Genomic DNA, 20730 nt, shown 5'->3' with positions numbered 1-20730 from the left:
CTTTAATAATCATTGCCTACTTGTATTTGTATTCTCTTCCAGCATCTCTTTGCCTTTTAGTTATTCTATAATAAGTTCTAGCTTTCCCTGAAGTTCACCTGCTACCTCTTGACAGAAACATGTCTTCCTTCATCTGTCTTGTCTCACTTAAAATTTCCCAGTTGTCATTTTATGGCTTCGTTTTTCTTTATTTGTTCCTTAATTTCCTTTTAATGATGAAGCTGACTGGCTTCCAGTTCATTATCTCTCCTTTTACTTAAGATTTCTTCCCCAAACTGCTTTTAGAATTTCTCTCTGCATCATTTGAATCAGACAGTTCGACTTCAGTGCTCTTATGGCATGTTCCTGTGTAGAGAATTGGTTTTCATTTTCATCTCTTGATTTCTTAGCCACCTCTGATACCTTCAGGTGGCGAGAAGTATCTTCTTAGACTTAAGTACAAGTGTTGAGTTCAGCCTCTCAGTCATGTCCGACTCTTTGTGACCCCATGAACTGCAGCATGCCAGGCTTCCCTGTCCATCATCAACTCCCAGAGCTTGCTCAAACTCATGTCTTTCGAGTCGGTAATGCCATCCAACCATCTTGTCCTTTGTCGTTCCCTTCTCCTCCTGCCTTCAATCTTTGCCAGCATCAGGGTCTTTTCTAGTGAGTCAGTTCTTCGCATCAGGTGGCCAAATTATTGGAGCTTCATCTTCAGTCCTTCCAGTGAATATTCAGGACTGATTTCTTTTAGGGTGGACTGGTTTGATCTCCTTGCAGTCCAAGGGACTCTCAAGAGTCTTCTCTAACAGCACAGTTCAAAAGCATCAATTCTTTGGTGCTCAGCTTTCTCTATAGTCCAGCTCTCACATCCATACATGACTGCTGGAAAAACCATAACTTTGACTAGATGAACATTTGTCCAAAACTAGAGAAAACCAAAACTGTTACCTTTATATCCTCTCAAGTTATTGCCTTTTTCTTTTTAGTCTTTGAAAGAATGGGTCACATTTCCTGACTCCATTTCTTTATCTTTTATTTACTCTTGAGATCTCTATAGTTAGTTTTCTGTGCCTCATCTTACCCCTGAAACTCCTCTTGCAAAGGTGACCAAATTTGCAAACTGCCAAGGGGTGATCATTCTTTTCAGTATTCAGTTTTTCTTTGGTTATCTGTGGGATTTGACACTACTGCCTGTTATCCTTTTTCAGATTCTCTTCCAGTTCTTTTCTTTCCTTTGGATTATGCATTCTCAGCTGCCATTTTGTTGTTGTTTTCTTCTTCATTTCTTAAATGTTGGTGATACCCTGGATAGTGCCCTCAGTCTTTTTTCCTTTTCTACATTTTCCCCAGGTGATCTCACCTGTTTCTGGTGGAACATTTGTCAGTTATCTCTATAGTCACAAGTCCCAAATCATCATCTCTCATTCGGACCTTGCCCTTGCATTTCAGACTCCTTTCCATGGCTAGTAAACACCCCCACTAGCACCCTCTGTAGGTCCCTCAAGGTCAGCTTGGCATGCTAAGTTCATGGTCTGTTTCCTCATGTATAATATTTGCCTTAAGTTAAAGGTACCACCCTCTGTTCAGCCAGACAAACCTGGAATCCTGAATCCTTTCCTCTCTACATCTGATCAGTCATTCATCCATTTCCATCTCCTGCACCTAATCAGTCAGTCAGTTATTCATTAAGTATTGTGCTCTCGTTTTGTGTCTACAATTGTGATAAAGTTCTCAAAATTCAAGATTGCTAATGTCCTTTTTATTTGTACCTTTCCCCGTAACCTTTTTGCTACAATCCTTGCCATCTTTCTCATGTTAACACCTTATTCTGTCTCTCTTCCTTTGATCCAAACTTCATACTGAAATCAGAGTCAGTTTTCAAAATTCAGATCAGATCATTGTTGTTTTCTGGCTTAAAACCCTTTGACTTCCTAACTGCCCATAGTAGAGTTCAAATTCTTAATATGGCATTTAAAGCTTTTCACAGACTGTATTTTCCCCATTCACCTTCTCTTTTTTCCTGTTGTGTCTTTGAACCCTGTTCACTACCCTTGTTTAGTAAGTTTCCTGAATGTGCCATGCTGGTTCTTCGCTTTTGTTTATGCTCTTAGGCTGTGTTGGTTCTCATATTAAGTGTTTTTATTATTACTTTCTATGTACCATTTGAGATTCAACTCAGGCATTGACTTATGACACCATTTGTGAAAACCCCTTCTGCCAATTAAGTGCTTTTCTTTTTGTGCCCCCTGGGGTATGCTCTCCTATAGCAATTATAGTACTTTGTTGCCTTTTTCTTGTCTGTATGTCTTTTCTCTGTATTGGAGTGTTTGTTGTATCTACAGCCTCTAGCACAGCCTGATTTGTGGTCAGTGTTTCAGTGAAAGTGAAGTTGCTCAGTTGTGTCCTACTGTTTGCAACCCCATGGACTGTAGCCCACCAGGCTCCTCTGTCCATGGAATTTTCCAGGCAAGAATACTAGAGTGGTTTGCCACTGGGGATCTTCCTGACTCAGGGATTGAACGCAGGTCTCTTGCATTTCAGGTGGGTTTCCTGCATTTCAGGCAGATGCTTTACCATCTGAGCCACTGGGGAAGTCTTTAAAAAGGCTTTCAATACATGTTTGATGACTGAATTAATGTGTTCTAAGTTGTTGCCATGATGAAAACTTTCCTTCCTTTGCCAGAGCTTAAGCTCCCCCTGGCAGGCGTATATCTTAACCTATATGCCTTATCTTGTCTCATTGATGCTTAATAAAAATGTGTTGTAGTAATCTGAGGTGGAGGTATGCAGTGATATAAGTGAGGCTTCCCTGCAGAGGAAGAAGTTGAATTGTGTTAGTCCTAAGCACAATAAGATTGCTCTTATATTATGCAAATACTATACCTAACCTTAATCATTCTGATTTTTGCCAAATCAAGAAAATTGGGAGTGCCAATACCTCAGGGGATTGATTAAATGCTATTAACTAGCTTGAGGATTTTTACTTTTTGAAAATGTTACAAGAGTTCCCTGCTAGTCCAGTGGTCAGGACTCCGCACTTCCACGGCAGGGAATGTGGGCTCGACCCCTGGTTGGAGAACTAAGATCCAACAAGCTGTGTGGCCAAAGGAAAAAAAAAGTTAAAATATGACTATCCTACTTCTATTAAAAGTTGTAGAGTAATTATCTCAAATACTTTGTAATTAAGTCACACACAGAGTCAGCATTTAAAGAGCACAATCAGACTAAGACTGATTGTGTCATCCCATTTCTTTTGTAATTTATTTTTTTTAAAGAGGTTTTAGGCCAAAAGTTTTAGGTTCCTTGGAAAAAAGCAGAGAGTTAGGTGTGCATGGGTATGGATAGGGAATGAGATTCCAAACTGGAATAAATTCTTAAAAAGAAAGCTATCAAGGAAGAGATTGGCTGCTTTACTGGGTTTAATAACGAAGAGTGGTTTGAGAAGGGGTGGAGCAAAAAGCTAGTGTCACGAATTTGGGTACCTGTTCTACCTAGGAAAGCAGGAGTTTATTAATAGAAGCTTATATTTGTGTCACGTTGTGTTATGTTTTATACACATAGATGTTTATATTGTTGATTTGAGGTAAAACTAACACAGTTCTCAGAAAGTCACTGTTAAGGAATATGCTTTTCTTGCTTTCAACCTGCATTTATAAAATGCCACTTATGTGCCAGCCACTTAATTTCCTTACTAAGACCACAGTGAGGAAACAAATGAGTGAAAGGCATAGTTTGTATTCTCAAAGAACTTGGTCTCCAGTGAAGGGAACATAAACCTGGAGTGGTCTGAGGAATGCTTCTTGGCTTGTTGATAAGAAGTAGGAGTCCACCTTCATTTGGGTACCCTATGCAGTTACTGAGTTTTATCTGAACTGAATAGTAAAATTTGGAGAGAGAACTTTTGTGGTTTGGCCAAAGGAGCTTGCAGTTAGTTCTTCTTTACCTAGTAGTATTCTCTTTGTTCCTTAAATTTAAGTTTCAGGAAGTAATATACTTAGAATCTACATTTAATAACATCATTTAATGTTTCTAAACCACAAATTCATTTTGAGACTTTGAATCCCAAGTTGCTTTGATCCCCATCTGCCTGAGAAAAAGTTGTAGCTTGAGGACAAAAAGTTCAGCTTGACTTAAAAAAAACTGTGGAGGTTTGTGTTGAGCTTGGTGTGCACTCTTTAAAGCCATGAAGAAGCTGGAATGAAGTTGTATTGTTTTAAACCTTTATTTTTGAGGATGCCATTTTTGCTTATTTAATTGCTGTAATCAAGTCTTTGAATCAACTTGACATAGATGACAGCCAGAAAAAAACAAGGGAGAAGGGGATTTGGTTGAGTGACACAAGGTAAAAAAAAAAAAATTCTTTTTAAAACTTAAGATGTAGTTATCTGAATGTGAAAGCAAGTTTCCAGAATTGACTGGTAGGGGCATGTAGTCATCAGCATTGTTGTTCAGTTAATTGCTCTTGGACTCTGGAATTAATTTATGCCTATGTAAAAGCCCTGAAATGCATTCAAATTCATACCTTCTAAAAAGCTACTGGAAAAACTAAAAAAAGAATTTGAGTAGGTGGTTCCTCTGATGATAGGGTAATGGATATGAAAGGAATTTGAAAAACTGAAAGCTCTTACTTGTTTCTCTGCAAAAACTTCTTTAATCATTACCTACATTCTTTGCAGTCTTCAAGCTTCTCCTCTAACCTCCGCTGTCCAGTTCCTTCGCTCTGTCCCAAGCTGTCAATAAACTCAGAATATTCATGCCTTTGTCCGGATGGCAGTCTGCATGGATCCTGAAGTCAAGTGGATGTGAACCTGGATTCTCTTCAGTAATTTCTGAACTTGTGACTTTGGATAAATGTTTTAGCTTTTCTGAATCTTGGTTTATCTATTTAAAATAGGATGAACTCTACCACCTTATAATATTAGGGTGATCAAGCAGTTAACAGGGACAAAGTGATCAGGATGGTACCTGTCGTATAAGTGCTCAGTGATATTGGCTCCTGCTTTTCCTCTCCCATCCAGTTGTGGATTGGTTCCTTATGAAAGCAAAAAACTTTTATTTACAGTTTTTTAAATAGGAAATTTATAAGTAGTTTTGGAAATTCTTTTAAATGTGAATTTGTTGTTCAGTTGCCCAAGTTGTGTGACTGTTAGCGACACCATGGACTACAGCATGCCAGGCCTCTCTGTTTCTCACCATCTCCCAAAGTTTGTCCAAGTTCATGTCCATTTCATTGGTGATGCCATCCAGCCATCTCATTCTCTTTCTGCCCTCAATCTTTCCCAGCATCAGGAAACTTTTCCATTGAGTTGGCTGTTTGCATCAGATGACCAAAATACTCCAGTTTCAACTTCAGCATCAGTCCTTCCAACGAGTATTCAAGGTTGATTTCTCTGAAGACTGACTAGTTTCATCTCCTTGCTGTCCAGGGGACTCTCAGGAGTCTTCTCCAGCACCACAGTTTGAAGGCATCAATTCTTTGGTGCTCTGCCTTCTTTACAGTCCAGTTCTCACAACCATATGTGACCACTGGGAAGACCATAGCCTTGACTGTGTGGACATTTGTCAGCAGAGTAATGTCTCTGCTTTTCAACACACAGTCCAGGTTTGTCATAGCTTTCCTGCCAAGAAGCAAACCTCTCTGACTTCACGGCTGCAGTCACCATCCACAGTGATTTTAGAGGCCAAGAAGAGTAAATCTGTTACTACTTCCACCTTTTCTCCCTCTGTTTGCCTTGAAGTAGTGGGTTCAGCAATACGTGAACCGTGAACTTCCAGTTGTTCAAGCTGGTTTTAGAAAAGGCAGAGGAACCAGATCAAATTGCCAACATCTGCTGGATCATCGAGAAAGCAAGAGAGTTCCAGAAAAACATCGATTTCTGCTTTATTGACAATGCCAAACCCTTTAACTGTATAGATCACAATAAACTGTGGAAAATTCTGAAAGAGATGGGAATACCAGACCACCTGACCTGCCTCTTGAGAAACCTGTATGCAGGTCAGGAAGCAACAGTTAGAACTGGACATGGAACAACAGACTGGTTCCAAATAGGAAAAAGAGTATGTCAGGACTGTATATTGTCAACCTACTTATTTAACTTCTATGCAGAGTACATCATGAGAAACGCTGGGCTGGAAGAAGCACAAGATGGAATCAAGATTGCCAAGAGAAATATCAATAACCTCAGATATGCAATATACACCACCCTTATGGCAGAAAGTGAAGAGGAACTTAAAAAGCCTCTTGATGAAAGTGAAAGAGAAGAGTGAAAAAGTTGGCCTAAAGCTCAACATTCAGAAATCAAAGATCATGACATCTGGTCCCATCACTTCATGGGGAATAGATGGGGAAACAGTGGAAACAGTGTCAGACTTTATTTTTTGGGGCTCCAAAATCACTGCAGATGGTGACTGCAGCCATGAAATTAAAAGACGCTTACTCCTTGGAAGGAAAGTTATGACCAACCTAGATAGCATATTAAGAAGCAGAGACATTACTTTGCCAACAAAGGTCCGTCTAGTCAAGGCTATGGTTTTTGCTGTGGTTGTGTATGGATGTGAGAGTTGGACTGTGAAGAAAGCTGAGTGCTGAAGAATTGATGCTTTTGCACTGTGGTGTTGGAGAAGACTCTTGAGAGTCCCTTGGACTGCAAGGAGATCCAGCTAGTCCATACTAAAGGAGATCAGTCCTGGGTGTTCATTGGAAGGACTGATGCTAAAGCTGAAACTCCAATACTTTGGCCACCTTATGTGAAGAGTTTTCTCATTGGAAAAGTCTCTGATGCTGGGAGAGATTGGGGGCAGGAGGAGAAGGGGACGACAGAGGATGAGATGGCTGGATGGCATCACCAACTTGATGGACATGAGTTTGAATAAACTCCAGGAGTTGGTGATGGACAGGGAGGCCTGACATGCTGCGATTCATGGGGTTGCAAAGAGTCAGACACAACTGAACTGAACTGAATGGGTCCAGATGTCATGATCGTAGTTTTTTTAATGTTTGGTTTTAAGCTGGCTTTTTCACTCCCCTCCTTCATCCTCATTAAGAGACTCCTCTTTGCTTTCTGCCATTAGAGTGGTGTCCATCCATGTATCTGAGGTTGTTGATATTTCTCCTGCTTATATTTTTTTTTTCTTTAATGCATTTTACTTTTCATTTATTTATTTTATAATTAAAGGGTAATTGCTTGATAGAATTTTGCTGTTTTCTGCCAGATATCAACATGAATCCCACTTATCTTGAATCCAGCTTGTAACTCATCCAGCCCGGCATTTCTCATGATGTGCTCAACATATTGATTGAACAAACAGGGTGACAGCAGAGAGCCCTGTCGTAGTGCTGTCTCAGTCTTGAACCAGTCAGTTGTTCCATACAGGATTCTAACTGTTGTTTCTTGACCCACATACAGGTTTCTACCACACAGAATTACCATACTTTAAATGTACTGTACTTAAAAAAAGATTACTCTTATAGAAAGTAACTCAGAAAATCTCTGACATTTCTAAATCCTGTACCATTAATTATTCTTAGTTCAACATTAAAGTTCAAAGACAATTGTAAAGTATTTCAGAGAAGATTATATATATCATTAGATTGTGTAGTCAACGTGTGCTTTTTCAAATTGTTATGACTGCCTTGTTTAATTGCTTAATGGGGATTGCGTATCACAGCTCCTAAAATGAAGCCGACTAACAATGTCTGCTTCAAAGTTATAAACAAATATAGGAGAAAGTTTCATGAGTATTTGAAGACCAGAAGTTAGCTTATCAACAAATGAAGTGATGACATTCATAATGCAAGCAAATAAGGAAACTTTATAGCTGAGCTGTCAGATTAGCTTTGTCTCAAGAAAGATCACAGTCCAAGATGATTGATATCATTTATGTTGCCATTATTTGTGCATTTAGAAATCAATAAATATTCTTGGTAGAAAATAGTACATTCAGGTTCTAATCCTTTTTTTTTTTTCCCCCAAGTGATAGCACCCTAAGCATTTTGTTAGTAACAGTGCCTTTCTTGTGGACTTGTGCCTCTCAGTTATTAATACTTAAGATGTTCTTGGGAGATAACATATATTACCCTTATTTCGGACTGTCAAGTAGAAGTATAGAGAAGTGAAAGAATGTTCCGTTCCTTGTCTACTCGTGACTGGCAGGGGAATATTAAGGCCTTTTCTGACTCACAGATGACTCACCAGAGGACAGAAGCATTAATGTGGTTCCCTAGTGATTTGTAGGATGGCCCTGGTATCTGCTATCATTACCGGTGTTCTTATGGTCATCCTGAAAGGATTTGTACGTGTGGAGTGTGTTTTGTGGTAAAGATTATTATCAGAAAACAGGGATGGCAGTCATCTGGCATAGGTATGCTGTCTCTTTTCCTGCTCATGGCAGATATTGCTGTTTGATCACAATTCTTTACTGCAGAGTCTAGATTTCACCTCAGAATCCTTCTGAATGGATTGCTCAGGGCCATTACCACAAAATGAAATTATTACTTTTCAGTCTTGACTTACTATTTATTAAATTAATTTACACTAAGATTATGAGTTTACTTAAAAGTTGAGGGCCTGTCATATTTGTGCTCCTATAGTAGGCACCAAATATGCCCTCATACCTTCTTTCGGGCCAGACAGACACGCATGCAGTTATAAGGCAGACTCGGCTCTATTGGTGGTGTGAAGGGAGTAGAGAAGGATGAAGGATTAGTTTTAACTGGAAAGGTTTGTGAGTGTAGGGCTGTTTTACTTGGAGGGTGGGGTCTTCCAAGTGGTTTTTACAACTTTAGCTAGGGCATAGAAGGTAGGAAGTAGAGGATAGATTTTGAGGAATGATAGGAATGTATCTTGGCTTGAATGGACAGTCCTGCAGCGATAGGGTGGAGCCTAACAGAGAAGCTTGATCTCTGTACAGTGGGTTTGGGTTTTATTTTATTGTTCCTGGGCCGCATGTCGTTTCTAATCTGTAGAATGGTATGATCAGATCTGTGCTTTGAGAGGATAACTGTTGACAGTCTGTATAGAAGTGAAGTGGAAATCTGGGTAGCGGAGGAAGCCTTTGTAGTCATGCAGAAAGAGGTGAAGGTGAGAACTAGGGTTGTGGAATGGAAATGCTGAATTCAGTATAAAGTTTTCAAGATAGAATCGATGTGACAGATTAAATTGAGGTTGAAGTTTGGAGAGATTGAAATGATATCTGTTGACTAAAAGAACCTTTTCTGCTTTTTAATTCAGACTTCTATTTTATGTCTTTTTAAGTATATTCATGTACTATTATAATTTTTAAGAACTTGTTTGATATTGAATACATTTTTAAAAAAATTTAATGCAGTTTTTTGGTTAAAACAGTTTAAGTGGCAAATATATGGGCATATTTAAAGTACAATAAGCAATAATGATTAAAAGTAAAAGAAGCCTTCTTTTCAACAAATTCTCACTTCCCTAGTGGTAATCACTATTAACAATTTTTTGTGTTTAAATATACAGGTGTACACATATCTCTATGTGATATCTTTATCTGTTTATCATGTTACTTTTATAAAAATGGGATTCACTGTACAGATTCTGGAAGTAACAGAAATGAACATGTTCATTTACATGTCCCAAAGATCGAGTCTTTCTGTAGCATAGCATATGATAGCAACAAGCAAAATATGCAAACTTGAAATTATTCTTAGTAATCAAAGTTTTAGTATTCTTACTTAGAAATAATGTAGCAAGCCAATGATTATCCATTAATTAATTTAGTTTGTCTAAGCTTTTCTTTCCTTAAGTTTCTTGGAAATTATCTGTAAGCTGATGTTTAAGTATATATTTTCTATAAAGATAATTATTGTTGAAATAAAATGTTTGTTAGAACAGTCATTCAATTTAAACAGTTTTGCATTTTCATAATCTCAAACATTGTGTATGAGTAATATTGGCTTGTTTGATCAGTAAGCCTATATACATTTTAGAAAGTTGTTCTGATATAATAGTCACTCTGCCTGCTTCAGCTTAGGTTTCAAAGCTGTGCTGAAGATGTTTTCCTGGACTTTTCTAGGGCATGCCTAAGCAGGTCTTTCCATACAAACTAGGTGATTTTGATTAGTTTCCAAGTTCTACTCACTCACCAGTTTCTTCTCACTACTCCTTCTAGGCAGTGTAATCAGGCTAGGAGCGACCATACTGTACGGAATCTTTTTCTGGCCACTACTTTTTAAAATTTAGAGATTTTTTGTTTAAGCATTTTCTTGTTTGATTGTAGCTGGTGGGTTTTTGGCTGAAAAATTACAAACACACAAACACATTTTGTATATTCTGTCCCTTTTATTTATTATTGAGGTTAGGAAGTTCTGTAATTATGTTTCACCCCACTATCTTTTATTTATTTATTATTTTTCACTTAAATGTTTGTATGATTTTCTAACTATGTACATTTGACATGACTAATAACTAACACGTACATACTTTAGAAACTCTCTAATTCTTAAGGTCAGAAATTAGAATAGATTTTTTTAATTGAAAAAATAAAACCAACAAATTAAAGACAATGTTTTAAGATACATAGTTAAAAACAATCAGTGACCCTAAGACATGCATTTTGCTTTTATTTGAATTTTGCTCTTGTTTATGGTCTTATAACATTTCTGTATAACCACAGAGATCATATAGTGGCCATATTATATTTTTGTTACTCTTGGGACATCTTAATATTTTTAATATTTAATATTAATCTCAATTGTAATGTCATCACATGACATACTATAATATAGTAAATAGTTACTCAGATAGAGGACTCTGTTTCTCATTTTATGCTCTTGTGTGTACTTTGAACCTTTTTATTGTTTTTTTAATTACCTTTAAAATAAATCTTGAGAGGTTGAGATTAATGGATTAATCAACGTTACTAAATCATTTTGCTTCTCACTCTGGCACTAACTGTAGTGTATATTTATATTCCTGGATAGATATACTTTTGAGATATTTGTTTAAAATGACAGCTGACATTTTATTCCTTAATGCCAGAATAATTTTTTTGCTGCTGTTGGATTCTTTATCTGCATCCTTCCCACAAACTTTAATAATGAAAGTTTAAAGTTTAAAGTTTTTGTAAGAGCATGTGTGCTTAAAAAGAACAACAACAAAATCACACATTTTTATTTTTAAAGGAGATGTTGTTTAGTCACTCTTTACGACCCCATGGACGGCAGGCTTCCCTGTCCTTCGCCATCTTCCAGAGTTTGCTTGAACTCATGTCCATTGAGTTGATGGTGTCATCCCATCATCTCATCCTCTGTTGCCTCCTTCTCCTCCTGCCCTGTCTTTACCAGCATCAGGGTCTTTTTCAGTGAGTTGGCTCTTCGCATCAGGTGGCCAAAATATTGGAGTTTCAGCTTCAGCATCCGTCCTTCCAATGAGTATTTAGGGTTGATTTCCTTCAGGGTTGACTGGTTTGATCTTGCTGTCCAAGGGACTCTCAAGAGTCTTCTCCAGAACCGCAGTTTGAAAGCATCAGTTCTTCATTGCTCAGCCTTCTTTATGATCCACCTCTCAAGTCTGTACATGACTACTGGGAAAACCATTGCTTTGATGCTATGGACCTCTGTTGGCAAAGTGATGTTTCTCCTTTACTGTGTTGTCTAGATTTATCATAGCTTTTCTTCCATGAAGCAAGCATCTTTTCATTTCATGGCTGCAGTCACTGTCTGCAGTGATTTGGAGCCCAAGAAAATAAAGTCTTCCTAAACAGAAAAATAATTTGGGTTAGAAATTGGAAGTTGTGCTATAGAAGTGTTATTTTCTGTACAGATTTATAGTCTAATTTTTATTATTTCTGGATTTTGCTGTCATCATCCATAGCCCAAGTTTATACAAGTGCCTATAAAGATGTTCTTTATTTTCTTTTTATTTTCCGGAAAAAGAAAAAAATTTCATTTTAATCTCCATTTTTAAAAAGTAAAGCAAAATTTAAAGACATTAGAATTTACAAGTAACCCTAATGATTGCTTTAAAATGTAAAAAGTATTTAACAGACTTGATTATTCTTTATTTTCTTTTAATATTAAGTTCTTAATTAGTGCATTTAGTATTTATTAAGAGTTCTGTAGGGATCATGAGTAGCTTTTGGGCTTTCCTGCGTATAATTATTTAAGAATATGCATTCATATTATGTGATAATCCATGTTATTATCTTTACTTAGGAATGTTTAATCTTATTCTTTTGTCTCCTCAGATTCTGTCAAATTTTAAGAACAAATGCACCATATAGCTCATGGAAGAGAAAACACAAATCAAGACTTTCTTGGGTTCCAAGTTGCCAAAATATGGAACAAAATCTGTAAGAAGTACATTGCAGCCAATGCCAAATGGGAAACCTGTTAATTTGTTGGGAACTTCCAAGAGCAGCAGCGTCAAAAGTTACATCAAAAATAATGGCTCTGATTGTTCATCGTCCCGTTCATTTAACTGGAGAACAGCAAATAAATATGAGTTTAGTGCACAAAGTCCTGAAGAGCCTAGTAATACTCAGAGTTCACATGCTAAAGTAATTAATCCGGAAAAAATTGCACCTACTCAAGGAGTGTTTGATAAAAATGGGATGAAGGGAGGTTTGAAAAATATTTCTCTACTCACGTCAAAGTTAGCAAAGCCATCCACTATGTTTGTGTCATCGACAGAGGAGTTAAACCAAAAGTCTTTGTCCGGACCATCTAATTTGGGTAAATTCACCAAAGGCACATTGTTAGGAAGGACTTCATATGCTTCAGTCAGTGCTCCAAAATCTCAGTTGAATGGATTTTATGGAAACCGATCAGCTGGTAGCATACAAAGGCCTAGAGCAAACTCCTGTGCCACCAGAGGCAGTTCTGGAGAAAGCTTAGCACAATCTCTAGATAATATCAAATCGATTGCTTGTGAAAAAATGGTAAGGTCACAGAGTTTTTCACATTCCATTCAGAATTCATTCCTTCCACCTTCATCTATAACCAGATCACATTCCTTCAATAGAGCTGCAGATCTTACAAAGCCTTATCAGAACCAACAGCTACCCATTAGAGTGCCTCTGAGGTCAAGTATGCTAACAAGAAATTCCCGGCAGTCAGAAGTCCTCAATGGGAATGAACATTTAGGATTTGGATTTAATAGGCCTTATGCTGCTGGTGGAAAGAAGTTGGCTTTACCAAATGGCCAGGGTGTAACTTCCACTTTCGGTTATAGGATGGTTCATCCCTCTCTTCTGAAATCTAGCCGACCTCCGTTTTCTGGGACTCTCACAGTTGATGGTAATAAAAATTCACCTGCTGACACCTGTATAGAGGAAGACGCTGCACTTGTGGCTAAAGACAGAGCTGTGGATCAGGACCGAGAACTGATTGAAAATGATAGTTATAGAACAGAAAATGACCAGACCATGAAGCGCGATGCTAAAATTAGATACCTGAGTGATGATGTGGATGATATTTCCTTGTCTTCTTTGTCATCTTCTGATAAGAATGATTTAAGTGAAGACTTTAGTGATGATTTTATAGATATAGAAGACTCCAACAGAACTAGAATAACTCCAGAGGAAATTTCTCTCAAAGAAGAAAAGTGTGAAAATGTACCACCAAAAGATATATTTGATTCCCCCAAGGAAAATGAAAAATCCTTCAGTAAAACTGATGAATGGATAGATATAAGTGTCTCTGGTAAATATTAATGTCCTTAATTTTTTTGCTTTCTTCTAGATAATATAGCTGAGTTTATACTTAGGATTATCTTCTGATTAATTTCAAAATACTAACAGTTTCATGGAGGGGTGGATCTGGACACAATTGGAATGGAGCAACATTTAATGTTCTTGTGACTTTTGTTCCTTGTCCTTTTTTTCATGCTAAAACAACATCCATAAAACATCCATTCCCCTGTAGTATCTTACCTTTGTTCTTTGTCATGCACAGGCTTATTCCTGCTTGTTTCAGAATTATTTTTTTTCCCTGCTTCCTCCAATCAGTGGCATCCTATTTTAAACCATCTCTTCCCTTAGGAACTAGATCACTGCTGTGTGTTGAGTAAAGCTGTACCAAAGGTAAATGGACTAATAGACGTTATGTCCAATCTAATGGATTTTTTTTATCCTAGACAATTTTCATTTTTTTAAAGGAAGACTTAGATTTTCTTGCTTTGCAAATCTAATGGTTATACTTTTGCAGGAGCTTTTTTTTTTTTTTTTTAATGAGAGAGGAGAGGTAGCACCTGTTTGACATTTCTTCTTATACTTGGTAATCCTGGTGCTGAATACTGGAGGAAATATATCTCTTTGCCCATCTGGACTGAAAAAGAACAAACTGAGGGTTTGGGTAGAGGCATGTAGTCCGATCAAGGGAGTAGGCTATCACTGAAGATATGTATAATCTCTTGACTGTCTTGAGGGTCTTCTAGTTAGCAATGACTGCTGGAGCAATTTATTTCCTTATTAAGGAGTAACTGCAAGATTAAATGATAAACACAGAGTAAGGAGTTTTCTGGGCAGTGCTTAAAAATAAATACCCTAGGAAATATTCAAAGAATATGAGGCTTTATTTACATTTCCAGAAATACTGCAGAAGTTAAAGATGGCTCAATGAAATACATTGGGAAATATTTCAGTAGGTTATTTTTAAGCTTTTACATCCTGATTTTTTTATTGTTTAGATTTAGAATATACTAATTATGAATACTTTTTTGCCAACTTTTGCTATATCAATTTATTAAAGCTTATATTTTTGAAACAATTACATTTTGTGAACTAATAACTTTTTTTTCCCCTCTCTTCTAAAAATTCAATTGAAGACAGGAGTGAATGTTCAAAACATGCTTCTGGAAATAACTTGATTTCACCAGACACAGATTACAGAGCTGGTTCTTCATTTGAACTCTCTCCATCTGATAGCTCTGATGGAACGTACATGTGGGATGAAGAGGGCTTGGAGCCCATTGGAAATGTCCACCCAGTTGGGAGCTATGAGTCCTCCGAAATGAACAGCATAGTATGTATGGATTTATGTACCATTTGGGAACATTTTGTTTACTTTGCTATTAGAGAGACTTGGGATGTTTGGATTTTTGTAAGTTTATGAATTAACTCTCCTAGTCTGAGAAATGGGAATTCATATTTCTTAAGGGTCTACAAAATACCTGGTCTAAATACATAATAAAGCATATATTTGTGTCATATAAAGATTGAGTTAATTATGGTCTCATATACATTCATAATGTAGTTGACCTTTGAACAACATGGGTTTGAATTTTGAGGGTCTGCTTATCTGTGAATTTATTTCACTAGTAGAAACACCACAGTACTGCACAGTCTGTGGTTGGTTGGGTTTGTGGGTGCGGAACTGTGGATGTGGAGAACAGCATATATGGGGTGCCAGCTGTAAGCTAACCATGGATTTTCAACTGTGCAGAGCGTCATCACCTTTAACCTTGTGTTGTTCAAAGGTCAGCTCTACATAAATAAATATACATACATATATTCACATAGGCATATTGTATTTTTCAGTTTCTCAGGGTAGGGGAAGGCAGTGTCTAGAGATGTTTTTGTCACATTGAGGAGTGCTGCTGGTAACTAATGGGTAGACACTGGGACACTGTTTAACATCCTGTAATACACAGGATAACACCCACAACAAGGAATTATCCAGCCCGATGTCAGTAGTGCTGCTGTTGAGAAGCACTGGGCTAGGCTGTGTTGTGGTAGCATTCTCAATGCCAATTTGCAGTGAGCTAACAGAATGAAAGTTTATTTTTTACTCTTAAAAAGTCTGTTGTAGGTCTGGATAACTCTGTAGGGCAGCTGTCTTCGGTGTTCTAAGCCACTTTGATCTTGGGGCTTCATCGTGGCCTCCTGAGACCCTTTGTTCCTTTGGTAATGAGGATGTCACACAAGCAGTTTACTGACAGAGGATTTACACATGCAGTTACTGCTTTGGCCTGCAGATGGCATATGGTCCTTTTACTCACAATTTACTAAACTAAGTTAATCTTATGTATTGAGTGGGCAGGAAGTGTAATTTTCCTGTGTGCCTGGTAGGCAAGGGAACCAGACATGTATGTATGTATTTATACATGCATATTTTAAGAAAAATTGCTAGTAATGTGGATTATATGCACTGTGAATAAAGCATAATTGGTGTGATTAAAACTATTCTCTATGATTACTTAATGTATAAAATACAATTTTCCAGTAGTTGTAAGGAAAACTGGTAGTCCTTGTGGATATATTAAATTCCAGGAAGATTTTAGGTGATGCAATTTTCTGTCTCCATGTAAACCTGTGATTTGGAAAAAAAATAAAGGTCATTACCAGCAGCTTATTAAATTGCACAGACATGGAGAGGACACATACTTAATTTAGAGGCATCATCTCTTATTTCTTTAGATAAAGGAAGTTCAGAAAAGATTACAGTTTAAGAGCGTTACATGCTGTCTTACTAGATAGAACTTTTTAAGTATGATTGGAGTTGAAATGAGCATTGAGTCCAGCAGATGGCAGCAGTCAGCCACCTGGTACTGGACATTTTTCAGACAGTTCATTATTCTTATTACTTAAATGATGAGATAGCCTCTGGAAGAGTTCAGTACATATCTGAATGGACCATTAGTCTCTACAATTCCCGAATTTCCTTCTTGGTTATTTGGCCTGTGTATATGAGATGGTAAACAACACAAATATTCATTCTGTGCTTTGCAATGGAATGGTGTCTATGTGTCATTCTCTTTGGATCTAAGAGGAAGACAGTTTGAGAAAGGATGGAGAATTAAGTTGAAAAGAGTGTGATAGTGGGTATACCGTTTTTCTCTAGAATTCTACCAACTTTTTGTTTTTTTCTACTTGAAATGAACTTTATTAGGTGTAGACTTGTTTAGAGTTGTTTCCTTGGTAAACTGGACTTTCAGTCATTGTGTAGTGATCTTCTCTAACCCTCATTATGCCTTTTGTCTTAAGGCGCCTTTTTTTCAAAATTAGTATATTTTACCAGTTTTATTTATACATTTTTGTTGCCTTTATCATGTATGGTTTTAAATTTTAATGTAAATAAGTTTAGTATTGTTTTTCTTTACAGTTTTTACTGTGTGTGTGTAGAAGATACGTTTTCTAGTCCTGGGGCCATACAAAGTACTTAGTATGTTGATAGCTGCTGCTGCTGCTGCTAAGTTGCTTCAGTCGTGTCCGACTCTGTGCTACACCATAGATGGCAGCCCACCAGGCTCCCCCTTCCCTGGGATTCTCCAGGCAAGAACACTGGAGTGGGTTGCCATTTCCTTCTCCAAATGCATGAAAGTGAAAAGTGAAAGTGAAGTCGCTCAGTCGTGTCTGACTCTTCAAGACCCCATGGACCGCAGCCTACCAGGCCCTCTATCCATGGGATATTCCAGGCAAGAGTACTGGAGTGGGGTGCCATTGCCTTCTCCGAGTATGTTGAGAGCCAGTATAGCAAATAATTAAGAACCCATTACTGTCATGTACTAATTGTATACTTTTGGATTCTCTGATCCTTTTTTTTTTTTGGTAATAGAATGGGGATAATAACAGCACATATCTCTAGGGCTCATATTGGGAAGTACATGCCTGAATGTTTTAGCAGCCATGTGATAGTGGTTGTTGAATATTTTGAGTATCATCTCAGACTACCCCATAGGATTGCTGTGAACCTTAAATAAGGTCATACATAAAAAAATAATTACTACCAGGGAAATAGTAAGAGCTCAGTAAATGTTAGCTATTTATTATTATCTTGTTGTTTTCATTTTTTTTTTACATTTAAGACTTCCATCTGAAGTTGGTATGAGGCATAATAATTTACCTTCATCAATATTCTTTCATAATATACTTGGGGTGCTGTGCAGAAAAAAAAAGAATTAACATAGCAGCTGAGATTGCCTATCCTTAGAAAGGCTGACCCTTTGCTGGTAAACAGTTCCCTTCAGTTCAGTTCAGTCGCTCAGTTGTGTCTGACTCTTTGCGACCCCATGAATTGCAGCATGCCAGGCCTTCCTGTCCATCACCAATTCCCGGACTTCACTCAGACTCATGTCCGTTGAGTCAGTGATGCCATCCAGCCATCTCATCCTCTGTCATCCCCTTCTCCTCCTGCCCCCGATTCCTCCCCAGCATCAGAGTCTTTTCCAATGAATCAACTCTTCGCATCAGGTGGCCAAAGTACTGGAGTTTCAGCTTTAGCATCATTCCTTCCAAAGAAATCCCAGGGCTGATCTCCTTCAGAATGGACTGGTTGGCTCTCCTTGCAGTCCAAGGGACTCGCAAGAGTCTTCTCCAACACCACAGTTCAAAAGCAGCAATTCTTCGGCTCTCAGCCTTCTTCACAGTCCAACTCTCACATCCACACATGACCACAAAAACCATAGCCTTGACTAGACGAACCTTAGTCGGCAAAGTAATGTCTCTGCTTCTTAATGTGCTATCTAGGTCGGTCATAACTTTCCTTCCAAGGAATTAGAGTCTTTTAATTTCGTGGCTGCAGTCACCATCTGCAGTGATTTGGAGCCCCCCAAAATAAAGTCTGACACTGTTTCCGCTGTTTCCCCATCTATTTCCCATGAAGTGATGGGACTGGATGCCATGATCTTCATTTTCTGAATGTTGAGCTTTAAGCCAACTTTTTCACTCTCCACTTTTACTTTCATCAACAGTTCCCTTACGATGACACAAAACTTCCCCTCAGTGGTAAGAGTGGTTCACTGTGCCTTAGCTGCACTCTGTGGTTTATGCTGTGTACCTGCTTTCTTTCTGGAGTTCTGAAGTTTTCATATATCCTAGGCAGAGGGTGCCCATGTCACCAGCCCTCAAAAACAACTGAATTTCTTAGGGACATGTGTAATAGACAACACTTTTCATGTGTTGTTGCAGCTTGTTGGAGGAATTGAGCATGTACATTGATTCTGCTGGGAGAGGACTCAAAGAAGCTAATGCTTCGTTTCTTCAATTCTGCCCCGTCTGACTTTTCTTTTTCTCGTTTTGTTTCATGTCCTTGTGCTGGAACGCATCTTGGCTGTGAGTATATATGACTGTTGAGCCCTGTGAGCCCTTCTTGTGAACCATCTAATGTTGGGAATGGTCTTGGGCGCTGACGTAGGCACTGATTCAAAGTCACCTTTGTTCACTGCAGTGTCCTTTTTATTTATCATCTTTCCGTCTTTCTATGAGAATCCTTTGAAGTAGGACCTATGGACCAGTTAGTAACTCTTTCTTCAGATTTGGTTGAATTTAGGTGGGTTGAGTAAATTGATATTGATAGGCTGGGAACTAGCTTACTCTCAGTCTGGTATTCTTGATTTTCAGCCTTATATCTACTCAGGATAACTGAACATTTTAAAACTCAGTAAACTTTTAGTTGATAATATTTAACTTTTTTGAACAGGAAATACAGCATTTTTTTTTTTTTTGCTTGTAAATATTGTCAGAATCATACTATATGTGCACAACTTTAAGCGGAAGCATTTTCCGCCGTTGTGAGCACAGCGAACCGTACTCAGAATCCTCTTTGCTGTGGTGCTGTGACCAATGAAAGAGCTCCCGTTGCAGGGGAATTGAGTTCGAATGTCACAATGACTGATTTCCTGACCCTTAAATATTTAGGGATTGATAATTTTAAATCATCACATGGTCTGCTTTTATTTTTGGAAGGATTTTTATGGAAGACTGAAGAAGTGGTTGAACCAGATGTTCCTGGCTTTCTTTTTTTGTTCTATCAGCCTTGACTTATCTTCATATAGTAGGCAGCTTTAACGTCCTTATCATTTAGATAGAACCTTTTTCATTTTAAAATGTAGATTCAAACTCTAGCTTGGAAGCTTTTGGCAACCAGTAAGTAGTTATGACTCATGATGCCAACACCTTTTATTGCACATTTCTTTACCTGTGCATTTGTAAGGGAACAGCTGGCTAGGTTTGGGTTGCTACCTTGGTGACTGATGTTGCTAGACTTTATTGAAACTTAAATATATGCTAAACGTCATAATATTCCTTGCAGTAATTTATGTGGGAATAGGACTCCCCTAGGTTTTTTTGCATTGAATTTTGAAATTACCTGTGGTCTAGAAATGTAGCAGAGGAATACCAGAATATCATTTTGGTTTGTATTTGTCATATTTAGTTTTACTGTGCTTGGTTTAATTTCTGTCTACTGTTTCTTTGGGGTGTATTAACAGGAGTCAGCAGGCTACAGCCTTGAGGCTGTCCACTCATTTTTGTAAATCAGTTCAGTTCAGTTCTCAGTTGTGTCTGACTCTTTGTGACCCCATGGACTGCAGCATGCCAGGGTTCCTTGTCCATCACCAACTCCCGTCGTGTCGGTGATGTCATCCAACCATCTCGTCCTCTGTTGTCCCCTTCTTCTCCTGCCTTCAATGTTTCCCAGCATCAAGGTCTTTTCCGATGAGTCAGTTCTTTGCATCAGGTGGCCAGAATATTGGAGTTTCAGCTTCAGCATCAGTCCTTCCAATGAATATTTTTGTAAATAAATTTATGTATATTTATATATGTAGATAAATTTTTGTAATAAATTTACATGTAGTCTGGCTGCTTTTGTGCTACTCTGGCAGTGCTGAGTAGTTACAACAGACTGTATTGAACACAAACCTAAAATATTTACTCTCTGAGCTTTAAGAGATAGTTTGCTGGCCCTTATATTAGAACAGTGCAAATAAATTTTAAAGATTCAGAGATTAACTTTTTAAACCAAATAAAATTCTATGGAAACTTCTTAGGCATTCAGTTTTCTCTGTG

The 20730-nt window shown here is 37.8% G+C and overlaps 1 protein-coding gene across 2 annotated transcripts in view; it reads left to right on the top strand.

Moving 5' to 3' along the window:
• CCSER2 (coiled-coil serine rich protein 2) overlaps positions 1 to 20730 on the top strand; it is a 154948-nt gene that overhangs the window by 21120 nt on the left and 113098 nt on the right. For both annotated transcript variants that reach the window (XM_068981726.1, XM_068981727.1), the window contains exons 2-3: positions 12193 to 13648; positions 14772 to 14968. In XM_068981726.1, coding sequence (XP_068837827.1) covers positions 12232 to 13648; positions 14772 to 14968 — 1614 coding nt within the window. In that variant the 5' untranslated portion in view covers positions 12193 to 12231. The remainder of the gene's footprint in view (positions 1 to 12192; positions 13649 to 14771; positions 14969 to 20730) is intronic.

This window comes from Capricornis sumatraensis, chromosome 10, assembly GCF_032405125.1.
Source record: "Capricornis sumatraensis isolate serow.1 chromosome 10, serow.2, whole genome shotgun sequence".
In the NCBI taxonomy this organism is placed as follows: Eukaryota; Metazoa; Chordata; class Mammalia; order Artiodactyla; family Bovidae; genus Capricornis; species Capricornis sumatraensis.
Note: the sequence above shows the minus strand (reverse complement) of the source record. Positions and strands in the feature narration are given on the sequence as shown.